Consider the following 22,128-nt stretch of genomic DNA (forward strand, 5'->3'; position numbering starts at 1 on the left):
TCACAGGGGAGTCAGGGCCGTTTATCCCCCACCTACTCTGAAAAGGACCCCAGGCGGCTCGCTAAGGAAGGGGCCACCCGCCTACCGCTGAGCGCCCCCGCCCCCCTGCTCCGTCCACCTCTCACGCACACGGCCGTTAAAACCACCATCTCATCCAGAAGGCCCGAGAGTGGACCCAGACGCTGCCAGCGAGCCGCCCTGCGAACCAGCAGCGCTTCCTCAGCGGAGTCCTCCGCAGGGTGCGGGCGGGCCCGTCCCTCAGCCTCTGTTCATGCATCAATCCCGGGAAGGACACGGAGCGCCCACGTCCGCATGCCCATGGTCAGTTATATCCAAGCAAACAGAGCCGCTCCACAGACGCTCTTAGACATGCACCAGCCAAGGCGTGGCCGGTATTACGGGAAAATGTCCTCCAGACCAAAGAGAGAGAGAGAGAGAGAGAGAGAAGGTAAAAGACTCAAGGTCAGAGGAATAGGATGAGAATGACTACACAACAGGACGTCCGCGCTCTAGGGGGCGAAGCGGACAAAACCGAAGGAAGCGCGGCGAATCCGGGAGCGCCTCTCCACGTGTTTGGTTCATGCTAAAAACAGAGCACATTTATTAAAAATAGATATTTATAAACCTCGATATGAACAGACACACACGTCAGGCCAACGACAAGGAGAAACGTAAGTTATCTCCCGTATCCAAGGGACACTGTGACGAACGGGATGCCTGCCACGGCCCCCGTGGCTCCGTTCTCACAGCTCCTGGGGCGAAGATGAAACGCGGGCCCCGGGAGACCCACCATGGGCTGCGGCCACGCCCTGTTCCTCTTTCTGAGGACGTGGTGCCGGTCGGCGATCTGGGGCGATGAATTCCGGCGCCCATCCGCTCACCGACGGGGTCAAAGGCTGGTCTTCCGTCCCTCCGGGCCCCCTGCCAAAGACACGGAGTTCCTGGCTGTGTGAAGGAGTTGTTTTGGATTCATTGTGCTTTAGTGGCCACTCCTGGCAGCAGGACCGGTTCAGTTTGGCGACCTTCTATGAAGTTCGCAGGTGCATTGACCGAGTGGCGTGGGTCGGCCAAGCCTGCTTATCTGTGCTACGTCCGCTCGCCGGTCGGCCCACACCGGGCCGCCGTGCCCTGGCCGCCCCGAGGCCCGCTCACAGAGTGGTGTATATGTACACGAAGATGATCACGATCAGGTTCAGGATGGTCCCGACGATCCCCAGCATGGCCAGGACGCTCTCCTCCTTGCTCTCTTTCTCTTGGCCGCCTCTGTCTTCATCATTGCCGCTCGTGATGACCATCTTGGTGGCCAACGTCTTTATCTTCCTCCCCAGGCTAACCTGCGATTGGAAAGAGGCAGCAGAGAGATTACGGTTGATGGACACCCTCCCCACAGCCGGGCCCATCTGCTGGGGGGGGGGGGGTTTCATGGCCGGGGTCTCGATCACGGGTGGGAGGAACAATCACCTATGGGTCCCATCTTGGGACTCGCTGCTCTTGGCCGTGGAGAAAGAGCGGAGTGTGGCTTAGCCGTGTCAAGGATGAACATCCGGGCACGGGCAGAGAGAGATGAGCCCCGGAGTCTGGCCTGGGCACCTCCCACACTATTGAGAGCTGGCTCATCCCTTTTCCTTGAAGCCGAAATGGAGTCACATGACAGTCACACTAACACATGGCACACACCACACACTGGATCACACCTGCATGTGCACCAAGTGTGTGAGGGCATCACTGTTGTGCCCCCTTCTGAGCGCTGGCCGCCATGTGGGCAGGGGTGGACGGGACCTGCAGAAGGCAACTTACTGAGACCAGATAGGTCAGGGTAGAGGAGCATAAGTTGGCACAATCATTCTGGAAAGTTCCTTGGCATTACCTGGAAAAGTGAAGGGCATATTCTACAACAGGGCTGGGCACCTGTTCTCCTAGGTGTACACCCTAGCGCCGTGGTCGGCAAACTGGCTCGAGAGCCACATGCGGCTCTTTGGCCCCTTGAGTGTGGCTCTTCCTAAGCCTTAGGAGTACCCTAATTAAGTTAATAACAATGTACCTACCTATATAGTTTAAGTTTAAAAAATTTGGCTCTCAAAAGAAATTTCAATCGTTGTCCTGTTGATATTTGGCTCTGCTGACTAATGAGTTTGCCGACCACTGGCCTAGAGGAATCCTGCACCTGCGCCCCTGGAGACAGGGACAGGGGTGCTCCTAGGACAGTGTTCTCAACCTTCTGGCCCTTTAAATAGTTCATGTTGTGACCCAACCATAAAATTATTTTCGTTGCTACTTCATAACTGTCATGTTGCTACTGTTATGAATCGTCATGTAAATGTCTGATATGCAGGGTGGTCTTAGGCGACCCCTGTGAAAGGGTCGTTCAAATGCCAAAGGGGTCGCGACCCACAGGTTGAGAACCGCTGCCCTAGGAGCTCTGTGATAGCGGAGGACTGGAAGCCACCCACACGAGCACCAAGCGTGAGACAGATGGACACACGGTGGTCCGGACAATGGCCATGTCCACGTGATGGAACAGTGTTCTGCAGGGAGAGGAGGGGCTATCTTACTGCTGTGGGGAGTTGCGTTGCTTCTGGTTTGAGGCCATTATTCTGCTATGACCATTCTTGTCCACATGCCTTTCCTCCCACTTTCTATAGGACTTTTTTTTTTTTACAGCAAAGTTGAAAAGATTTTACAGGGAGCACCCACACACTCACCACCTAATTTCCACAATGAACACGCCCACTATACTTGCTTTATCGGGTCCTGCCCATGCGTCTGCCTGTCCACCTTCCGTTCTGGGTGTATTTCAAGGGAAACTGCAAGTGTTATTGCTTCCCCTTACATACGGAGCAGGCACATGAGCTGGAGCTCTACATCTGCTTGCAATGTTTTCCTTTTGAAGTAAAATGTATTTGGGTGCAATGTCCCATGGCTGCATGCCCCAGGAGAGGGACGGCCCGGGTGCGGGGGCCACATGCAGTCACGTGTTGGGTGCTAGTGGGTTCTGTACGTGGCTTTTCCAAGTGGCTGCATCTGCTTCCTTGTTTGTGAGCCTTAGATCTGCTCCCTTTCCCTTGGGTGACGCCATGGCCCAGGGTTTGCACAAAGGCACCAGGAGGAGAAAGTACAAAAGCAAGCCACTCCCTTCTCTGCTCTGCACAGAGTCTCCCTCCAGGCACCCCCCCCCTCTTTTTTTAAAATCCTCACCCGAAAATATGTTTCCATTGATTTTTAGAGAGAGTGGATGGGAGAGGGAGAGACAGAGAGAAACACTGATCTGAGAGAAACACATGGATTGGGTGCCTCCTGCAGGAGCCCTGGCCAGAGTCCAGGCCAGGGAGGTTCCTGCAACAAAGGCATGTGCCCCTGACTGGAATCGAACCCGGGACCCTTGGGTCGGCAGACAGACGCTCTATCCTCAACCAAACTGGCCAGTGCCGCTTATCTCTTTAACGGGTGTCTTGTTTCTTGTCCTCTTTCCGAGGGGGACAAGCTTCTGGTACCTTCCAGCAGGATACCCGGCACGGACCAGGCACTCAGGGAAGGTGGGGTGAGGAGTGATGTGGCATCGCCCGGGGCGGCAGGGCCAGGAATAGATCTCCCAGGTTGGTGTGAAGAGATGCAATGAGTGCTGCCCTTAAAGCAGAAGACCGTCATTGCGGGCACTCAGGCAAAACAGAGCGCCCGCCCGCCTGGAGGCTGCCAGCTTCCAGGCTTAATTAGCCTCTTCCCTGGTTAACGCGAGGCAGCGCCCACTGGGGAGGAACTGCGGGGGGAAGAGGGGGAGAACAAGAACGAGCAGGTCAGCCCTGTGTGCTGTCCGGGGACTCTGCGCGAACTGCGGGCCCAGAAGAGGACTTCGCCTACGCACAGACCACAGACGAGCTGCCTTCCAGAAGCGCGTTTCTAAGGGGCCTGAGGCCACTGGAGCTTCTCCACAGAAACCCTGTGGGCCGCTGAACTGCGAGGGTCTCCCACACCTAGCGGTGCCTAGGAGAGCGGGGGGCACATGGTTGTCTTTGGGAACAGGGTCTGGCCAGGGTGTGGAGGATGAAGAGCAGGAGGAGGAGGAAGGAGGCTGGGATGCTGGCATGAAAAACAGTAATAGAAACAGGAGGGGAGAACAGACCCAACGTAAGTCAGAAAAGCAGAGGCGGGGCGGGCAATGCCAGACATAAAGCCTGCTGCACAGGTGCGCGCCTTCACTCCCCGCTCACCCCCTCCCTCCTCCCTTCCTGCCAGGGGGTGGAGAGTGACCGCTGATGGCCACGGGGTTTCTCTGGGGGTGAGCAAGTGGCCTAAAGTCAGGTTTTGGTGATGGTTGCACAACTCTGTGAATATATAATACCGTTGAACACTTTAAAATAAGTGAATCGTGTGGTCTGTAGGTTGTATCTCAATAAAGATATTTACTTCACAAGATAGCCTTTGCAATCGCTTCTGAAATATAAAATGCAATACAGCTAACAAAAGTGTGTAAAAGCTTTATGAAGACTATTAGAAAACTTGACTAACAGAGATAAGAGTAGGCCTACGTAAAGAGGGAGATATACCATCTTCATGGAGTGCAAGATTCAACACCCTAAAAACCACCAGTTCTTCCTGAAGTGGTCTGCTGAGTCACTGCAGTTCCTGTCACGGTTTCCACAGGCTGATTTTAACATGTACATCTGGGAGTCAAATTTATGGTGACAGAGGGGACTGGACTTTGGGTGGTGAGCAATATGCAGGTTATAAAACCAAACACCTGAAGCTTGGTAATGTCATTAACCCATGTCACCCCTTTAACCTTAATAAAAAAATAAAGGTAAAAGTAAAATGTATGTCAAAGTGCAAAGGGATAAATCATAGCCGAGATATTTACTGAAGAAGAACAAGGTAGGGGACTTGCCTTACAAGACGTCAAGAATTATTATGCAGCTTTAGTAGTCAAACCTCAGACAATGATGCCAAAAGAACAGACACAGAGCTACACGTGCATGGCCCCTGATGGTCAATGGGGGGAAATGGGTCTTTGGATAAATGGTGCTGGAATAACTGGGTCCATAGGGAAACAAAAGTGAAATCCGACCAGTGTCCCATCAATTCCAGATGGACTGGAGACAGCTGTGAAAGGGAGAACTTAAGAACTGTTAGATGAAAGGAGAACTTAAGAACTGTTAGAAGACACTAAAAGTGAATCCTATAAAATAAAAACCTAATCTGCTAAGTGTCCGGTTGTCCGGTTGTCCATTCAATAAAAGTGTAATGTGTTAATGATATGCTAAGGCTGCTCAACCGCTTGCTATGACATGCACTGACCACCAGGGAACCAGGGGGCAGATGCTCCAACCAGAAGGTTAACTTGCTGCTGGGGTCTGGCTGATTGGAACTGAGCGAGACAGGCCGGACATGCCCTGGGGCCCTCCCATGGCCCCTCCCCAGCTGGCCAACCTCCTGCATCCCTCCCCAGTCCCAATAGTGCACCGGTGCGGTCCCTCGGCCTGGCCTGCGCCCTCTTGTAATCCCGGCTGAGGCGTCCCACCCCCAGTGCACAAATTTCATGCACCAGGCCTCTAGTATCTTTATAAGATTGGGGCAGAGGCTATCTTAATTAGACATAATAGCTCACTCAACTACAAGGAAAATATTAATAACGTTAATAACATTAAATTTATACTTCTTTTATAAAAAATATTTTAAAAGTAAATGAAGAGTTAGGCCAGAAACTGGGACACACACACACACACACACACACACACACACACACACACTCTCACACTCTATGTATCATACAATCATGTTAGTATCAAGTCAATAAGAAAATAAACTTCCAGTACAAAACTGGGCAAAACCTATGCCCATGAACTTCTCAAAAGAGTAAACAACCACAGAGAAGGTAAGCCTCAGTAATCACAGAAAAACACAACGTCTGTCGGATTGGCAAAAGCTAAAAAATTCCACAAGCCCGAACACTGGCAAAGGTGGTGAAGCAACAGGGACTCAGACACGCGCTGAGGGCCTACAGCGTCGTTCCTGTCGCTTTGGCGAACAGGGTGACATCACTTGTAAAGGTGAGCGTGCTCAGACCCCGGTGACCCGCCACCCACTTCTAGGGACAATCCCTAAGTACACCTGCCCCCGTGAACCGAGGCGCACAGCCAGGAGTGTTCCCAGGCCGCAGGATCACCTCAGCGCCAGGCGGGAAACGGCACTCCTGTCCCTCCACGCGGCCGGGACCCACGGCCTGTACACAGACACCGGGACTGCAGACGGCGGCGGGAAGGCGGACGTCTACAGCCGGCACGATACATCGCTAACTGGATGTCAAGTGGCAAAGCAGGCAGAATGGGGTGAGGGCGATTCCATCTACATGGACTTCGGAAACACAAAAAGCTCACATTGTTCAGCGATAGAAACGTGATGAAGTTACACAGAAAAGCAAGCGAATAAGAAACCCAGAAGCCAGGGGAGCGACTACTACTGAGTGGGGCGGGAGAGTGGATGAGATCGGGGGGAGGGGCGCTCAGGGGACCCCAGAAGCACTGATGGTATTTCTTAGGCTGGAGGGTGGGTACATGGGGGCTTGTTATTTAGGCGTTCCGTTTTCTAAACAGGCTTCTGTTATCTGTCCAGTAACGATGCAGGGAAGGAATGAATCATCTTACAACGTGTGGATTCCTTTGCTGGGCAAGAGCTTTTGGTGACCCAGCGCCCATGCCCTCCTTTGGGGATCAGTGTGGCGACTTCCTCCGAAGATTACCCTGTGCAATGGACACTGCCAATCAAGGTGCTAAGGGACAAGTCTGGGTCCTGGGCTAAGCCCATCAGATGCCTGGGGCCAGCCTGGCTTCTGTGCTTTTAAAAATTCAACCCCTCTGTCAGCGGAGCCTTGACATTCGTGGGAAGAAATGGCAACGCCGGCCTCTACTCCATCTGGGACCCAATCTGGGCTCCGTGGTTGGCCAGCTGTGCGACTTGGGCAAGCAGCCTTATCTCTCTGAGACTCAGTTTCCCCATCTGTGAAGGGGGAGTAATAGTTAGCGTGTAGGATTAAAAGTAACGGTTGTAAATTGTCTACCGGAACGGCTGACAGCTACTGTGATATGATGATGATGACGACGATGACAATGATGATGACTGAGGCTCATTCCCAAGGCCCCATGAGCCCAGCTAAGCACCCCCTCTTCCTTACTTGTCCATAGAGCCCCTCCTAACCATGGCCCCACAACTGAAAGGACCCCTCTAAAATCAGAGTAAGCATAAGGAAAACCTGGCTCTGAGAAAGCCTCCCCCAGCCCCCGTGGGCAGGCTGCCCCCCCCCCCATGCAGCACCCCCATTAATGCTGCCGAGAACCACCCGGCGTGGCGGCCACCCCCTGCGCTGCGGCTTCATGCTGCGGCCAAGCCCCCTGCTCCCTGCCTGCTGGGGGATGGAGTGTTCTGAGAACAGCAACGTGTATATTTGGGTTGAATCGGCCGGCTGACTTCTGCTCACTCCCAGCTTCAGATAATCCACGACCTGAGTGTGCGCACCCTCCACACTGTTGTCTAGGTGACCCACTCCCCGATTCTGACCAGCTTTCCAGGTCACCACCACGGGCCAATCGGCACCCTTCCGGCGCCATCGTCCCGTTGCCCGCCTTCTCCTCGGCCCCCACCTCTCTCTTTTCTACAAGGACCGCCGAGGCCCTGCGGAGAGACGTCTGGTCTGAGGGACCCACGCCGGGTCCTGGGGCCCTCTGCCCCCTGCTGGCTTGCTGAGGGCCCTCTTTGTTACTCCCCAACCCTCATTTCTCAGAGCCGCTTACTGAGCCAGAGACCTTCCTTCAACAAGCCAGCGGGGGTTGGTAACACACAGGGACGGGAAATTCACGGGCCTGCGGCCACCTAAACGCTGCACAGCCATTAGGTGACGGTGACAAAGTGAAAACGCAGGCTATTCACACCCAGGTCCGTGAGGGTTGCAGATAAGACCTTTTAAAGCCTCGCTTGCTCAGGAGAAAATGCCTGGGGGAGCCTCGGAGGTTTCCTGTAATGTAGGTGGTTGTTATTTCACGTTTATCACGTGTGGGGAGCGAGATGAGGCCTCCAGGGCAGGGGTTCTCAACCTTCCTAACGCCGGGACCCTTTCATACAGCTCCTCATGCTGTGGTGACCCCCAGTTTCATTGTTACAAATGGAACATAATTCAAGCATAGTGATTCATCACAAAAACAATATGTAATTATATGTGTTTTCCGATGGTCTTAGGCGAACCCTGTGAAAGGGTCGTTCGACTCCCAAAGGGGTCGCGACCCACAGGTTGAGAACCGCTGCTCCAGGGTGTGTTTCCCTAAAATCAAGGAGAAGCCCCCCGCCTGCCCTCCCCCCCCCCACACACACACCGAGTGATGAGAACAAAGCCTCCGATGCCAGGTGTGCACGGAGATGGGCCGTGGCGGCATCACCGTGGCGGCCTCTCCGAGGGCGAGGCTGAGGCAGGGGTGGGAAGGGGCCAGGTCGTGCCACGTGCGAATGACAATGACGGAGGCTCCGAGCCTCTCTGTGCACAGCAGAGGGGTCCAGGCCAACAGACGATGACTTCGGTGTCATTTAATTTTAGGAGAAACTTGTTTTCCAAAGTAATGTCAGTTCTGGAACAGAGCCTGGGCTCCTGCGTGTGCTGAAGGTACCACATGGTCAAGGCCAGGGGGCGGGGCGACTCCCCCCAATGCTCTCCACCACTCGCTGACTCTGGAGTGGCTTAGGCTCAAGTGTAATTCCAGGGCTCTGGCGAGGAAGGTTCATTCCCATCTTATGTGCAAGGATGAGCTCCTGCCTGGAAATTCAGAAACGCCGGGAGCCACCTGCGTGGATGATGCCGGCGCATCAAGGTAGCACCACCTGCTCCCTGGAGAAGAGACCTCAGTGGTCGCCTGAAACACAGCGTCCGCGGGGAACAAGGGAGGCCCGGGTTCCAGTGAACACCCCCAGGCACCCTGAGCCGAGCCCCACTGCACACTGAGCAGACCAGGCCTCAGTCCTCACGGACCTCGGGGCCCAGCAAAGGGAAAAGGCAGACAGGGCACTCTGGTGATGTGAGCCCAGGGCACTGTGGGAGTCCGGACCTCCTGGGAGGCCACGCAGGGACCTGTCCCTGGAGGAGGGGGGAGGGGACGATGTCAGCTGAGACCTTAGGCTAGCAGGACTCGTGCGGCCAGTGGTGACAGAGGAAGGGCACCCTGACTGGGTGACAGGTGCAGAGACAGTGCGTGTGCAGAAGGCAGTCTGGGCCAGGAAGCAGTGCTGAGTGTGGGAAGTGCTGAGGCTGCAGGCGGTGGAGGAGACCAGAGCAGGGGCTCATGGAAACCAGGCAAGGGATTCTGGGATTTATTCACATTTATTCAGAAGAGGCAACGGCGATGCAGGTGTTTGTTTCATATTTATTTCCCCACTGTGCACACTCACTATTTATACTCTCTTATATGCGTGAGATTCTTCATCAGCCTTTTAAAAACCCACTTCACTCCTCAAATCAGACCACAGCGAGTAAATGCTGGTCACCTTCTCTCCAAGGTGAGTGCGTGGACAGGGTGTCCCCCGGCTCTGCCAGCGTCCCACAGCAAGGCCTCAGGAAGCCTGCCGGGGCCTCTCCCCCAGGGACAGGCACCTGGCACCCAGGGGCTCCTCGGCAGGGGCTGGGCAAGAGGTCCCCAGGGGACACACTCCTCCACGTGTGCCCATGCCCCACCTGGTGGCCACAGTATGGCCTGGCCGTCACTAGATGGCGACTCAAGGGAGATGGCAGCCAGGGCAGCGCTGGGCCTGGAATTTCCTCCCGGAGCCTCTAGGAGAGAACACCAGTGAACAGCCTGCTAGACAGAGGCTCGCAGTTACTGTCCTACATAATAAAAGCCTAATATGCAAACAGACCGAACGGCGGAATGACCCGTCGTTATGATGCACACTGATCACCAGGGGGCAGATGCACAACACAGGAGCTGCCCCCAGGCCGCAGGCCCCAGGCCAACAAAGGCATGGGCCAGTGGGGGGCTGGGCCAGCAAGCGGGTGGCGCCAGGCCGAACAAAGCTGGTGCCAGCCGGGCCCCCCCCCCCCCGATTGCTCTGCCAGTCGCCCCACAGATTGGCCCTGATCACTGACCAGGCCTAGGGACCCTACCCGTGCATGAATTTTGTGCACCAGGTCTCTAGTTATTAATAACAAACAGCTGTCTCTCATCAACCGCTGCCATGTGCTGGATGTGGCTCCGCACACGCCTGTTGCCATGTGACCAGGAGCTACTTTCCCAGCTACGCCTGCTGGGAACCATCCAGCAGCTCATGAGCAAGTGCAGGGTGTGGCCCAGCACTGCATCGCCAGCCAGCCAGCCCCTCAGGTCACATTCACTGAGCACCTACTGTGCGACAGGCTCTATTCTAGAACACTGGGACACACCAGCAGCAGCACAGACAGAAGTAAGTGCTATTTCCATTTCAGAGACCAGGAATTGAGACTCAAGATAATTTCCGCACACCCACACGTACCAGGCACCCACACGAACACCCACAGGTACCAGGGATAGAGCAGTGACTAGAACCAAGGACTCATCACAAATTGGGTCAGGATTGAACACCGTAGCCGATTCTGCTCGCTGACATTGCTGGTCTCCTGGCCATTGCCTGCTCATGCCCATGCCACCCCCCACTATATCCTATGTGCACCCCGCCTCCATGCTCCCTAACCACACTGCATTTGCTCACTCTCTCTTCCTGGCTTGGACGCCTACTGCTCCTCCTTCCAGCCTCTGCCTGGTTGGCAGCACCTCCAGGCGCCCCGGTTTCCGGATGTCAGAGGCCTGCTGCAGACCACCTCCGAGCATCTCCTGCCCTGGCCCGTCACCACCCATCACCTGGGCCTTTCCCACAAAGCCGCGAGCTCCTGAGGAGGGACGGGCCTGGTCTGATTCATGGGCATGTCCCCCAGGCCCTGTGTCAGGCGTGGGGCACTGGGTGAGTGAATGAATGAAGGTGCCTGCCGCTGAGATTGCTTAGCGCCCGGTCTTGGGGAGCCAACAGCTGGGCCCGCGAGCTGTGGATGCACAGCCCGTGCTTCATAATATTCTCCTCTGGAGGCGGTACCCGCCAATATGTCACGTGGGAGCACTCGCATTTGAACATGCCTTCTGCACCCGGACCAGACAGCTGGGTGGGTGCGACCATCTACCGAGACGCAAAAACCTCATCGCCGCGTGCGGGTCTGTCCCGGGCGCCTGTGGCCGGGCTGGAAGCAGCATCTGTCTGAGGATGGCTCTTTTGGAGAATCTGCTACTGACAACGCAGCGAAAAGCCAGCGTGACAATCTTGATCTCACACTTGTCCAGAACGAACGGGGACATTTTAAAATGGATGTTGCTGTAAGGCATCGCCCCTAAGAAACAGAGAGGACGCAGCCCCCGCTGAGCTGCCCCAGTCCCCTCTTCTCTCCCTCTCAGTCACTCCTGCGCCAACGATGCCGACGCGTTTTTTTGAAAATACCACCTCAGAGCCTTTGCACTTCCTGTCCCCTCTCACGGGACACACTTTGCCCAGGTTTTTGTGCCGATCTGCTCTCGCACAGTGTTCAGGCTCTGCTCAGCTCCCGTATCATCAGAGAAGTCTGTGGGGCGCAGCTACAGTGTTTGGGCAGGTTCAAGCCTTGGACTGAGGAGAGGGCACAGTCCTCTCATGGCCACGTGCAAGTCCCAGCTGGAGGGCAGAGCCTCCCCAGCACAATTACAGCCAACAGCTCTAGCTGTGAGCTCAAGCCTGTGGTCCGAACACGTGGCCCCACGTGCCTGAGTGCTAGAGCTCAGGTGCATGTAGTTGAGTGGGACTGAAACCCACGAGAATGTTATAAACATCTTGATCACGGCCTGACTTTGCCTCGTGGCATCTGCTATAAAATAAAGATACGGCTGGTGGGCGCTGGCGCTGTCCATCAGAGAAGCAGCATCCCACCGAGACCCAGCTCTCATTCTCTTGTCTGTCTTTTCTAAGCCTTTCATGGGCCCCACTCAGGGTCACTGAACCAGGCTGAGCTGGCATGAGTAAGCCATGGCCGTGCCGGCTCCCCACAGAAGTCTTCCAGGACCCCCCGTCCAGCAGGTCCCCTCTTGTCCGCGTGCCCCCCTTTATTTTCCTCAAAGTACCGATTATTACTTGAAAGCACATTGTTTTTTCATTCTTCCTCCCCACCTTGGCGAGAAGCCACGTGATGGGATCTTGTCCTCGCCGCAGCCCCCGTGCCAAGAGCAACGCCGTGGGTGCTGCAGACACGGGAAGTCCCTTTGGAATGGGTGCCCGTTTTCCAAAGAGGAAGTCAGGGCTCACTGGGGGCGATCAGTGAGGAGCCAGGGGCACCCATCCTCCGGTTGTCAGGAGTCCAAGTCCATCAGATGAAGGCCTCCGTGCTACATTTGCTCGATTTACAGCCACAGACGCAACCCCAGCACGCGGGCTCCCCTGACACCATCCACACCTACGCTGGGCCAACGCTGCGGGAGGAGGGCCGAATGCCGGAGCCACGCCCTGCCCGCCTCAGCGGGGACGGAGCCTGGAGGCTCTCCCACCTGACCTCTTACTCAGGGAACATGCGATCCCTCTGCCAACTTCACTGCGTGGCTGCCAGATCCCGGTGGGAGCACCCAGGGCTGCAGGGACCCCCACCTCCCACCAGTGACTGCTCTGGTCAGCGCCCACGGCTGAAAAGTTCTCATGCAAAGCCAGACACAGACGGGCTTACTTCTCTGCTAAGCACATGCCTCCCAGAGCTATTTCTTAGGTCACCGCCTGCCCGTCTCAAACATCATGTTAAAACATTAAGGACAGAATCAATCAATGGTCTCTGAGGATAAAAAGCAAAGAAAAATATGATCTTAAAACACGGGTAGAGAAGGCCCCCAAAGAAGGAATCGAAAAGCACTTTAAAAACAAACGTCCTTAGGCTCGTCTCACGGCACGTAAAGGCCAGACGATCCCTCCACAAGCCTGTTTGCCTGTCCGTACAACGGGAACTCGGGCCGGTGGGGTCTCCCCTTTTAAGGGCATAGCGGTCCCCGTTTCTCTTACTATCTCTGAACGTCAACAGTACTCAGTATGCCAACACCACTCACCCGCCCAATGCTGGCTGCCTGGAACCCTCAGCCACCACGGCCCACGTGGATTAGCGCTGTGTACCGGGCACTGGGCCCGCCATCTGCGCAGGCTGCCTCCGTCACTCCCCAGCGCAGCTCTGGCACGGGGTGGGTACGGTGTGGCGAGCTGGCACGGCCATGGCAGACTCAGCCCCACGTTGGGCACCATACGTGCTGAGCCGGCTCAGCCAGGTTCGGTGAGCCTGAGAGGGGGCGGTGAAGGATGGAGAAAAGACAGACAAGAGAAAAAAGCTGGGGCTGAGTGGGACGCTGTCCTCTCTGATGGAGAGATAGCACCACGGCTAGGCCGTGTCTTTATTTTATAGCCGATTCCACGAGGCACAGTAGGGGCGTGGTTACAACGCTCTCGCGGGTTTCGAATCTACTCAATTACATGCACCTGATCAAGCTGTGTTTCCTTGCTGCACCTCCCGCAGCCCACATCACTCAGCCACGGGGGCCCACAGGTTCCGACCATAGGTTCAAGCTTACAACTAGAGGTAATGGGGTGAACTGTGCTCCCCTGTAATTGTGCTGGGAGGGCTCCGCCCCCAAGCTGGGACTTGCACGTGGCCATGAGCGGACTGTGCCCTCTCATTCGTCCGAGGCTTGAACCTGTCCAAACCCTGTAGCCGCCCCACAGCGCGGTGCCCTCCTCGGACAAGAACCAAACCTGGGAGGCGCCCTCTGCGGCCGGGGCTCCTGCCCGCCCTGCCGCAGCCCGTGGCCCCGGACGTCTGTGCCTCTGGGCCCTGCCCGGCCCAGCCCGGTGCCGCTCACAGGCTCCCGGGGACATTGAAGGCCGGCCGCCTGCAGAGACCGCGCCGCGCTGAGGTCAGAGACGTCTCCGCTGGCCCCGCGCCCCTGGGAGGTGGCGTTTCACGCTCACAGAGAGATCCCGTCCACATTCACGGAAGCAACAGAAACACAGGAGTCAACGCAAGCTCCCAGAGGCCTCCGTCCCGGCCAGCGTATCCGCAGGTGCTCCCCACGGCCCGGGAGGCACCGGCTTCCTCCCACCCATTACTGTTCCCTCCGCGGGTCAGAACCGTCAGAGGGGGAGTTCTCAGGAGGGGAGGAGAGGGCGAGGGCGAGGGCCTGACGTACCTGTGGCTGGCGTTCACGCCACCTTGTCCTGATGGCGCACCCCATCTGAGTGGAAGCCGCTGGAATGCTTCCCTACACAGGTGGGAGCCGCAGGGCCCGGAGTCCCTGCAGGGGGCGCTGTCCCCAGGCACCAGGTGTGCACACAGCACCTGCCCCCACCCCCGCCCCCACCCCCACCATGTGACCTCCCCCTTGGAAGGCCTCTTTCCTGAGAGGGAGGGGCCCCTGTTGGGGGGGAGGGCTGCGAGGAGCCCGGCAATGGATTCTGGGGGCCTCACCCTTGGCCAGGGAGAAGCAGCCACCCAGGATGGGGCTGCACACCCAGCAGCCACAGAGCTCAGAGGAACCCAGCGCACCCCTCCTGGGGCAGCAGACCCGGCGTAGGAAATGGGACAGCCAGGAGGAAACTGCGAGAAATGGAGAAAAAACAAGGGTCGGCCGCTGCCCGGCTGTGGGAGGAAGGCTGGTCCCTGGGCAGCGGTGCGGCGTCAGGCAGGCCCCGCCCCTCTGCGGGCTCACTGCCCCCCCTTTACATGGACTTGGGGTGGACAAGATACCAGATGGTCTCGGGGGCTGCATCCCGTTAATCCACAGCCTCAGCTGAGAACTGCGTGTGAGCGGAAGGGTCTGGAGACAGGCGCCCATGGCAGCGCCCAGGCCCTGCCTGCGGACTCCGTTCTCCCCGCTCTGCAGAGATGCCAGGCCGTGTTCACCCGGTGCTGCACGGAGCCCTGGCACACACCACTCAGCTCACATCCTTCGGCAAGACCTCGGCCCCGTGCCGCACTCACGGGGAAGCAACTGGGCCACGCAGCCTGGCCGTGTGCTGGGGAGAAGTAGCGCCCGGATTCAGGGTGACAGTTAGCAGCTCCCACCCGAGAGAGTGTTGGCAGACATCTGCCAGAGTCCCCCACCCATCGGCAGGCGTCTGCCACGGTGTGCCCACTGTGCCAACCCCGTGCGAGGGGCTGGGCACACAGAGAGGAGCAGAGTGTGGCAGGCAGGGCCCAGGGTGGGCAGAGAGTGCCACCGAGATGCTGAGGAGCTGCCCAGAGTCCTTCCCTGCGCCTCGGTGCTGTCTGCACCCTGCACTCACCCGGCTGCAGCTCCCTGCGTCTGCTCCAACCACAGCGAGGTCAGGGCCCCCTGACCACCCCCACAGCCCCCCACGGCCGCAGAGAGGGGCTTGGCAGGGGCATCCGCGTGAACGGCCCCCGGAACGGGGACTCCACACAGCACGCCACGCCACGGGAACCCTATGAACGAGGCTGCTTCAGGCCGGGCGCTGCTGCCGCCGTCCACACCCTCCCGGCAGCCAGACCTTCGCAGCACAGGTTGCCCGTCCCACCTGAGGCGCCCGGGCAGCAGGCTGCTCTCAGACGCCTGAGCTCCGGGGCGGGGCGAGGACAGGCAGCTCACGCTGGACAGGGCCCCGCTGCTTCAGGTGGGCCTCGGGGGTTCATCACAAATGCAGAGACCCAGCCGTGGAGAGACCCCCACACGGCTCAGCCCTGCAGGGTCTCGGCTCCATTCCACGGGGGCCACCCGGGTGACTGGGGACAGTTTCACCAGCGATTCCCAGCCGTGCGCCACGAGGACTGTTACAACGTGCAGCACCTGACCGTCCAGCGGCGGCCTGACCTCTACTCCCGTAGGTCGTCAAACAAAAACCAACGACAGCCGACACCACGGCAGCCGTCCAGTGTGACTGTATGTTTGTCAGATCAGCAAAAATACATTTTTTGGTGTGCTGCAGGATTTTAGTCATTAGTTGGCATGTACATGAGATGCAAAAGGTTAAAAAAAATCGCTGATTTAGCCCACCCAGGGTGGTTGGATGTTGACCTACGAACCAGGAGGTCACGGTTCGATTCCCGGTCAGGGCACATGCCCAGGTTGTGGGCTCGATCCCCAGTGGGGGGCGTGCAGGAGGTAGCGGATCAATGATTCTCTCTCACCATTGATGTTTCTATCTCTCTATCTCCCTTTCTGAAATAAAATAAAAAAATATATATTTTTTTTAAATTGCTGGTTTGCACACACACAAACAGGACATTTTGATGAGCATGACCGCGGCCGGTGGCCCTCGGGTGCACACCCTGTCCCTGTGCATGTGCCGCCTCCTGGACCTTCAGGGGCCGGGACGCTCTCCCTCCCTGCTTCCCGCTGCCCGGGGCCCACGCACGCTGGGCTCCCGCGGGGCGCCCCTCTGTCTCATTTGTCGGACAGACGCGAGGTAGGGTGTGCTCAACGTGAGCTCATTAGCAAGAACCGCACTGCCTCGTCCCCAAGGAGAGGACGTGCGACAAAATGGCATTTGTTTCACCAAAAGGAGATTTAGTGCAAGGAGGTGAGCTTTCCCCTCAAATCCTCAACCTCCACTGGCCCTTTCACCAGCAATCACAGCCACTGACCCGCTCGGGCTCCGCACCTGGCGCCGCCCTTCCCGTTCCTGAACCCACCCTTGCCCTGAGCTCAGAAGGCCGAACACCCATCGTGGCAAAACCGTTTCCTACTTGGAACTGAGAGCCCGAGGCCGTCTGCGTGCCAGGCGCCGTGCTAGACCACCACACGCATCACGTCCGCAGGCCGCCCCTCGGGCCACTAGCCCAGCCAGGCGTGGCCCGGGCCCAGGAGGGGAGCCCCAGGCCAGCCCTGGATGCAGTGCCAGTGGGGAGCTTTTCAAAGTACGGGTGCCCGGGCCCCCTCAGACCAGCTGCATCAGAAGGCAAGGCGAGGGCCGGCGTCGGCATTCCCTACCCGCTGCTGCCCGGGGAGCGTTCTCATCTCAGCCGGGTGAGAGCTCCGGCACACAGCACAGCCCGGGCACAGCTGCAAGTCGCGTCCTGCTTTCTTAACTGTGCACCTACTGTGCGCCTGGCACTCTGCCGGCTGCTGGAGGAGCCTGGGGTCGTTCAGCCCCTCTCCTCGGGGAACACGCAGCAGCTTCGGGAACCAGGGCCACACACAGGGCTGAGGGCAGGTGGAACCCTCGGAGCTGTAAGGCGTCAGCCCAGGATGGCCCCTTCCCTGCTGGCCTGGGCCACTGCCCATTCTTCTTTGCAGGAATCTTTTCTTAAAGGGCCACAGAACTAATATTTTCTGATGTGCCAGCCCCCACAGCCGCCCAGTTTGCCCCAGGTCTGTCTCCTAAGACCCTGACTCCCATCCTTCCCAGGACGCCTTCTGTGCTAGAACAGGACAGACTGCCCCGTCCAAGCCCTCGCTGCCTCCTGCCCCTTCTTCTGTCCCTGGACCTCCTGGGTCTCCTCTAGCCCCTGGCAGAAGGCCATAACAGAACTCTCTAGAGCAGCGGTTCTCAACCTGTGGGTCGCGACCCCTTTGGCAGTCCAACGACCCTTTCACAGGCGTCGCCTAAGACCATCCTGCATATCAGATATTTACATGGTGATTCATAACAGTAGCAACATGACAGTTAGGAAGTAGCAATGAAAATAATTTTATGGTTGGGGGTCACCGCAACATGAGGAACTATAATTAAAGGGCCAGAAGGTTGAGAACCACTGCTCTAGAGGGCCCCCACTCCACCCTCTGGTCCTACTGCACGGGCCACAGTCCGCAGACCCAGCAATCACAGCCACTGACCCGCTCGGGCTCCGCACCTGGCGCCACCCTTCCCGTTCCTAAACCCGCCCTTGCCCTGAGCTCAGAAGGCCCAACACCCATCATGGCAAAACCGTTTCCTACTTGGAACTGAGAGCCCGAGGCCGTCTGCGTGCCAGGCGCCGTGCTAGACCACCACACGCATCACATCCGCAGGCTGCCCCTCGGGCCACTAGCCCAGCCAGGTGTGGCCCGGGCCCAGGAGGGGAGCCCCAGGCCAGCCCTGGATGCAGTGCCAGTGGGGAGCTTTTCAAAGTACGGGTGCCCGGGCCCCCTCAGACCAGCTGCATCAGAATGCAAGGCGAGGGCCGGCGTCGGCTAGCAGAGCTAGCACAGAACGCATCTTCCTGCTGTCACACGTTTTCCCAGGCGGCGCCTTCCTGGCCCACACCCACCGCCCTTTCCGATGAGCTGCTCTCACTGGGGCCGCATCACCTCCAACCCGGCGGCCCGAGAGTGAGGCACCATCTTCCACTATGGTCTGTTCTGGAACCAAGTCCGCTGCCTCCTCCGGAGCCACCTCCCAGATTACAACAGGGCTGGCATTTCTCGAGTGCATGGATTAATTCAGCCACATGACCTCATCCTCCCTCAGCAGCCCGGCAGGATGCTTAGAAAGGGAGGAGACTCGCCCGGGGCACCCCGGGGTCGCCACGCACCAGCCACAAGGCGGCCGCGTCTCCATGCACCTGAGACAGTGCTGGCTGGAGGCAAGACAGAGGTGGCCAGAGGCCCCTGCCCCGGACATGTCCGCGATCTGGACGGGACAAGAACAAGATCAGCTCGCGTGTCTGAGCTCTGTGCCACCTCCCTCAACACAGCTGCCCAGGGTGGCCCTGGGGTCAGAGCGATGTCCCGACCGAGTGAGGCCCCAGGTGCTGCCTGGAGCCCCGAGAAAGGATGTCACGGCCGCCAGCGGCAGCCTGCTCCCCAGAACACGTGATGTGCTCAAGCCGCCACCCACTCGCTGCACCTGGGCATTGGCAGGAGCCCAAACAGATGCCACGGCGAGCGGCACAGCCTGTCCCCACAGCTCCGAGCTGCAGCAGCTGACATCCTGGCAGAGGAGTGGAGGACACAGGGCCACTGGGGGCAGGTGTAGGGACAGGTGAGACTCCATGGCCGACAGCACTGAGGACCCATAAGCCTCTGACTGAGGGACTGGCCACGACGGAGCCGCCCCTGCCGCAAATCTCTTGTGTAATGGGGTGAACTGTGTTCCCCTAAAAGATATGTTCTAGTCCTCACCACTGGTACCTGCAACTTTCTCTGAGTCTGTATAGATGTCATCGAGTTAAGACGGGGTCATACTGGATTAGGGTGGCCCCAAATCCAAGGACTGGTGTCCGTATAAGAGAACAGAGCAGGGGGGTTGGGGACAGAGACACAGAGGCGGCACGCAGGGAGAAGGCCACGTAACGACAGGCAGAGACGGGGGTGATGCAGCCACAAGCCGAGGAGCACCGAGGGTTGCCAGCTGTGCCGCGCCAGCACGGCCATGGGTGAGCCTGCGGGAGGCGGGGGGGGGGGGCAGTGAAGGATTAGAAAAGACAGACCAGAGAAGAAAGCTGGGACTGGACGGGACGCTGCTTCTCTGATGGAGAGACAGCGCCACAGCCCACAAGCCGAGTCTTTATTTTACAGCCCGAGTCCAGGAGGCAAAGTAAGGGCTGGTCACGATGGTTACAACGTTCCCTCGGGTTTCGAATCCACACAATTGCATGCACCTGATCAAGCTTTGTTTCCTTGCTGCACCCCCTGCAGCCGTATCACTCAGCCACAGCCATGTGGGACCACAGGTTCGGACCATAAGGTCAAGCTTACAAGTGTAGCTCATTAGTTCGAGGCTTGAACTTGTCCAAACACTGTAGTCGCTCTCCACAGCCAGCCAGCCACCCTCAGAAACTGGAAGGGGCGAGGCAGGATCCCACCCCAGAACCTCCCGAGGGAGCAGGGCCCTGCCGACTTGATTTTGGCCTCCTGGCCTCCAGAGTACGTCTTTGCTGTGGCCTCATGGCGCTAAGCAAGGACACACGACGACAGCCAAGACCAGCATCCCCCTCACCTGTGTGGGTTGTGCCAAATGGGGCTGGGAGCTTGGCACGAACTCCTTGGGGTGAGAATTTGGCAGCAGAGGGACTCACATTCCCATCCACCTACATGACCCGGGCGGGGCTCCCCAGGCAGCCTGAGCCTCTTCCTCGCCTGTCATTTGAGCCATGAAGCCCCGCCCCCCTCCCCAGAGGGTGGCCCCCCTGGCTGGGCAGCGGAAGGGCTTTCTGAAGGAAACGCCACATGTGCATCAGTCTGAGAGTCATTCTAAAAGCCTGGGGTTTTCTCCGAGGCCGGAATCAGCATTCCAAGTCGCGGTCACTCTCGCGGCCGCCCCGGGCGGTGGGGCCTTGGTGCGGCGAGCTCCCTGACCGAGATGCGTGCTCAGACACCAGCCAGTGTGGGTGCATCTGCACAGGCCAGACATTCGCTCTGCTGAAAAGTGTCTGCCGGCGCAGATGTCTAATTTGCAAATGTTGGTCCACCCTTCACGTTGGCAGGAGGGCTGTCTTTCTAAGTCACGGGCTGGGCCCCGCTGCTTCCTTGCACCCCAACCTTGCCTGGCTCCCCCTGCTCCCAGACTCCGTCTCGGCCTCTGGCCGATGCCCGCCGCCCTCTGCTTCCAGGCCTGGCTGAGCCAACGCCCCTCCCTCACAGACGGAACACTTGTTCATTCCGCAGTCAGCGCGCCCCTATCACGGGCTTGCCTCTGCAAGAGATGGAACGCCCACGTCCCTCACCAGAAAGAACCCTTTTTTAGGGCTCAACAACCTGGAATGAACCCCACCCTTGCCCTGGCTCTCTGTGCCACCTTGGACAGGGCCCAGTGCCTCCCTGCGCCTCCTGTCCTCTTCACAAGGTAGGGCTGTGACGGGGCCCCTAGGAAACTGGGGACTGGACTGTGCCAGGCAGGGCGGCTCTCCTGCAGCCAGCCTGTGGCCACTGAGCCACTGGTGCCCACACACCCTGCGTCCCCAGTGTGGGCCCGCACACCAGGTCAGGGCACCGACCAAAGCCCTAGTTGTCTTTGGCAAAATGAAAAGTCCAAGAATAATACCCGTGATTGTATATACATGTCAATTAATTAAACTTAATTAAATGGGACTTAAAGATAATTTATTTTTGAAAATCCTGGTCGTAAGGGCTTCCTACTTTTCTTAGTACGTATCCTATGGTGATGGTGATGGAGGGCAGGTTAAAATTTGACTCTCCCTCTCCCTCAGGAAGCCCCTGGCTCTGCTCTGGCCTTCACGGGACGCAGATTCGGGGTCAGACACTGCTCGTTCCTGTGCATGATTCCTGTCTTTCTGCCTCTGAGCCCCACGAGGACAGAGGCAGTGCCTCCTGTTGGCACAGAGCAATTGCGGAATGATAAGTTTCTGGACGGATGAGAGTTTGAGCATAAGCCGGTCGGAGGGTGTGTGTGGGATTCTTGCCGCCCCACATGCCAATCAGGGCGCACGCACGGCCTCCTCCAGCAGCAGCCGGGAGGAGAGAGAAGCCGGCCTCTGAGCCGCCGCTGCCGAAGGCTCCGGGAAATGAGCAGAGGACCTTCCAGGGCTCTGTGTTCTGAGACGAGTGGAAACCAGATGGGCCAGTCTGGGCTCAGGTCCGTCAGCCAAGCTCGGCCCTTCCCTGCAGGCCCAGGGGAGAGAGGAGGCCCAGGACACGGGGACATGCTGTTCCAGTTCCTGGACTGGCCCAGGGGACAGAGACAAGACCGGGTTCTGTGCAGGAGAGGAGGGTGGCCTGCGAAGGATGCAGAGTGAAGCAGTGTGGGCAGGGAGAGGGGAGAGGGAGGGAAGATGGGGAGGAGGCGGGGGGGGGGGGAGGAGGAAGGACAGGGAGGGGAGGGGAGAGGAAGGCAGGCCCCATGTCTCCATTAGCTGGCAGCAGGCACAGTGCCCAGGGCCCATGAAAATGTTTCCATTTCTTTTAAAATCAGAAGGAAAAAATATGAACTTTTACTTAGAAGAGACTTTTGATGCGTTTTCATGGAGGAAGTGGTCCCTGGGGGCCGAGTGCCCAAGGCCCCAGAAAGTGAGGCCCCGGCCCCAGTGAAGGGAAGGGAGGCCCGGGGAGGAAGCGGGGTGCGGAGGGGCGGCTGCCCTGCGGCTGCATCAAAGTCCCCTTGAACAAAACACACAGACCCTGGGCTCACACAGCTGTGCTTGCTTCTTGGGGGGACCTCTGCCAGGTGAGGGGGAGCCCTGCACGGTGAGGG

General features: G+C 58.1%; 1 protein-coding gene across 2 annotated transcripts in view; it reads right to left on the reverse strand.

The window, feature by feature from the left end:
* Positions 1–751: 751 nt before the first annotated feature.
* Positions 752–22,128, reverse strand: part of TUNAR (TCL1 upstream neural differentiation-associated RNA) — a 33,438-nt gene continuing 12,061 nt past the window's right edge. For both annotated transcript variants that reach the window (XM_059661393.1, XM_059661306.1), the window contains exon 2: positions 752–1,334. In XM_059661393.1, the coding sequence (XP_059517376.1) occupies positions 1,149–1,334 (186 nt within the window). In that variant the 3' untranslated portion in view covers positions 752–1,148. The remainder of the gene's footprint in view (positions 1,335–22,128) is intronic.

This window comes from Myotis daubentonii, chromosome 1 (genome assembly GCF_963259705.1).
Source record: "Myotis daubentonii chromosome 1, mMyoDau2.1, whole genome shotgun sequence".
In the NCBI taxonomy this organism is placed as follows: Eukaryota; Metazoa; Chordata; class Mammalia; order Chiroptera; family Vespertilionidae; genus Myotis; species Myotis daubentonii.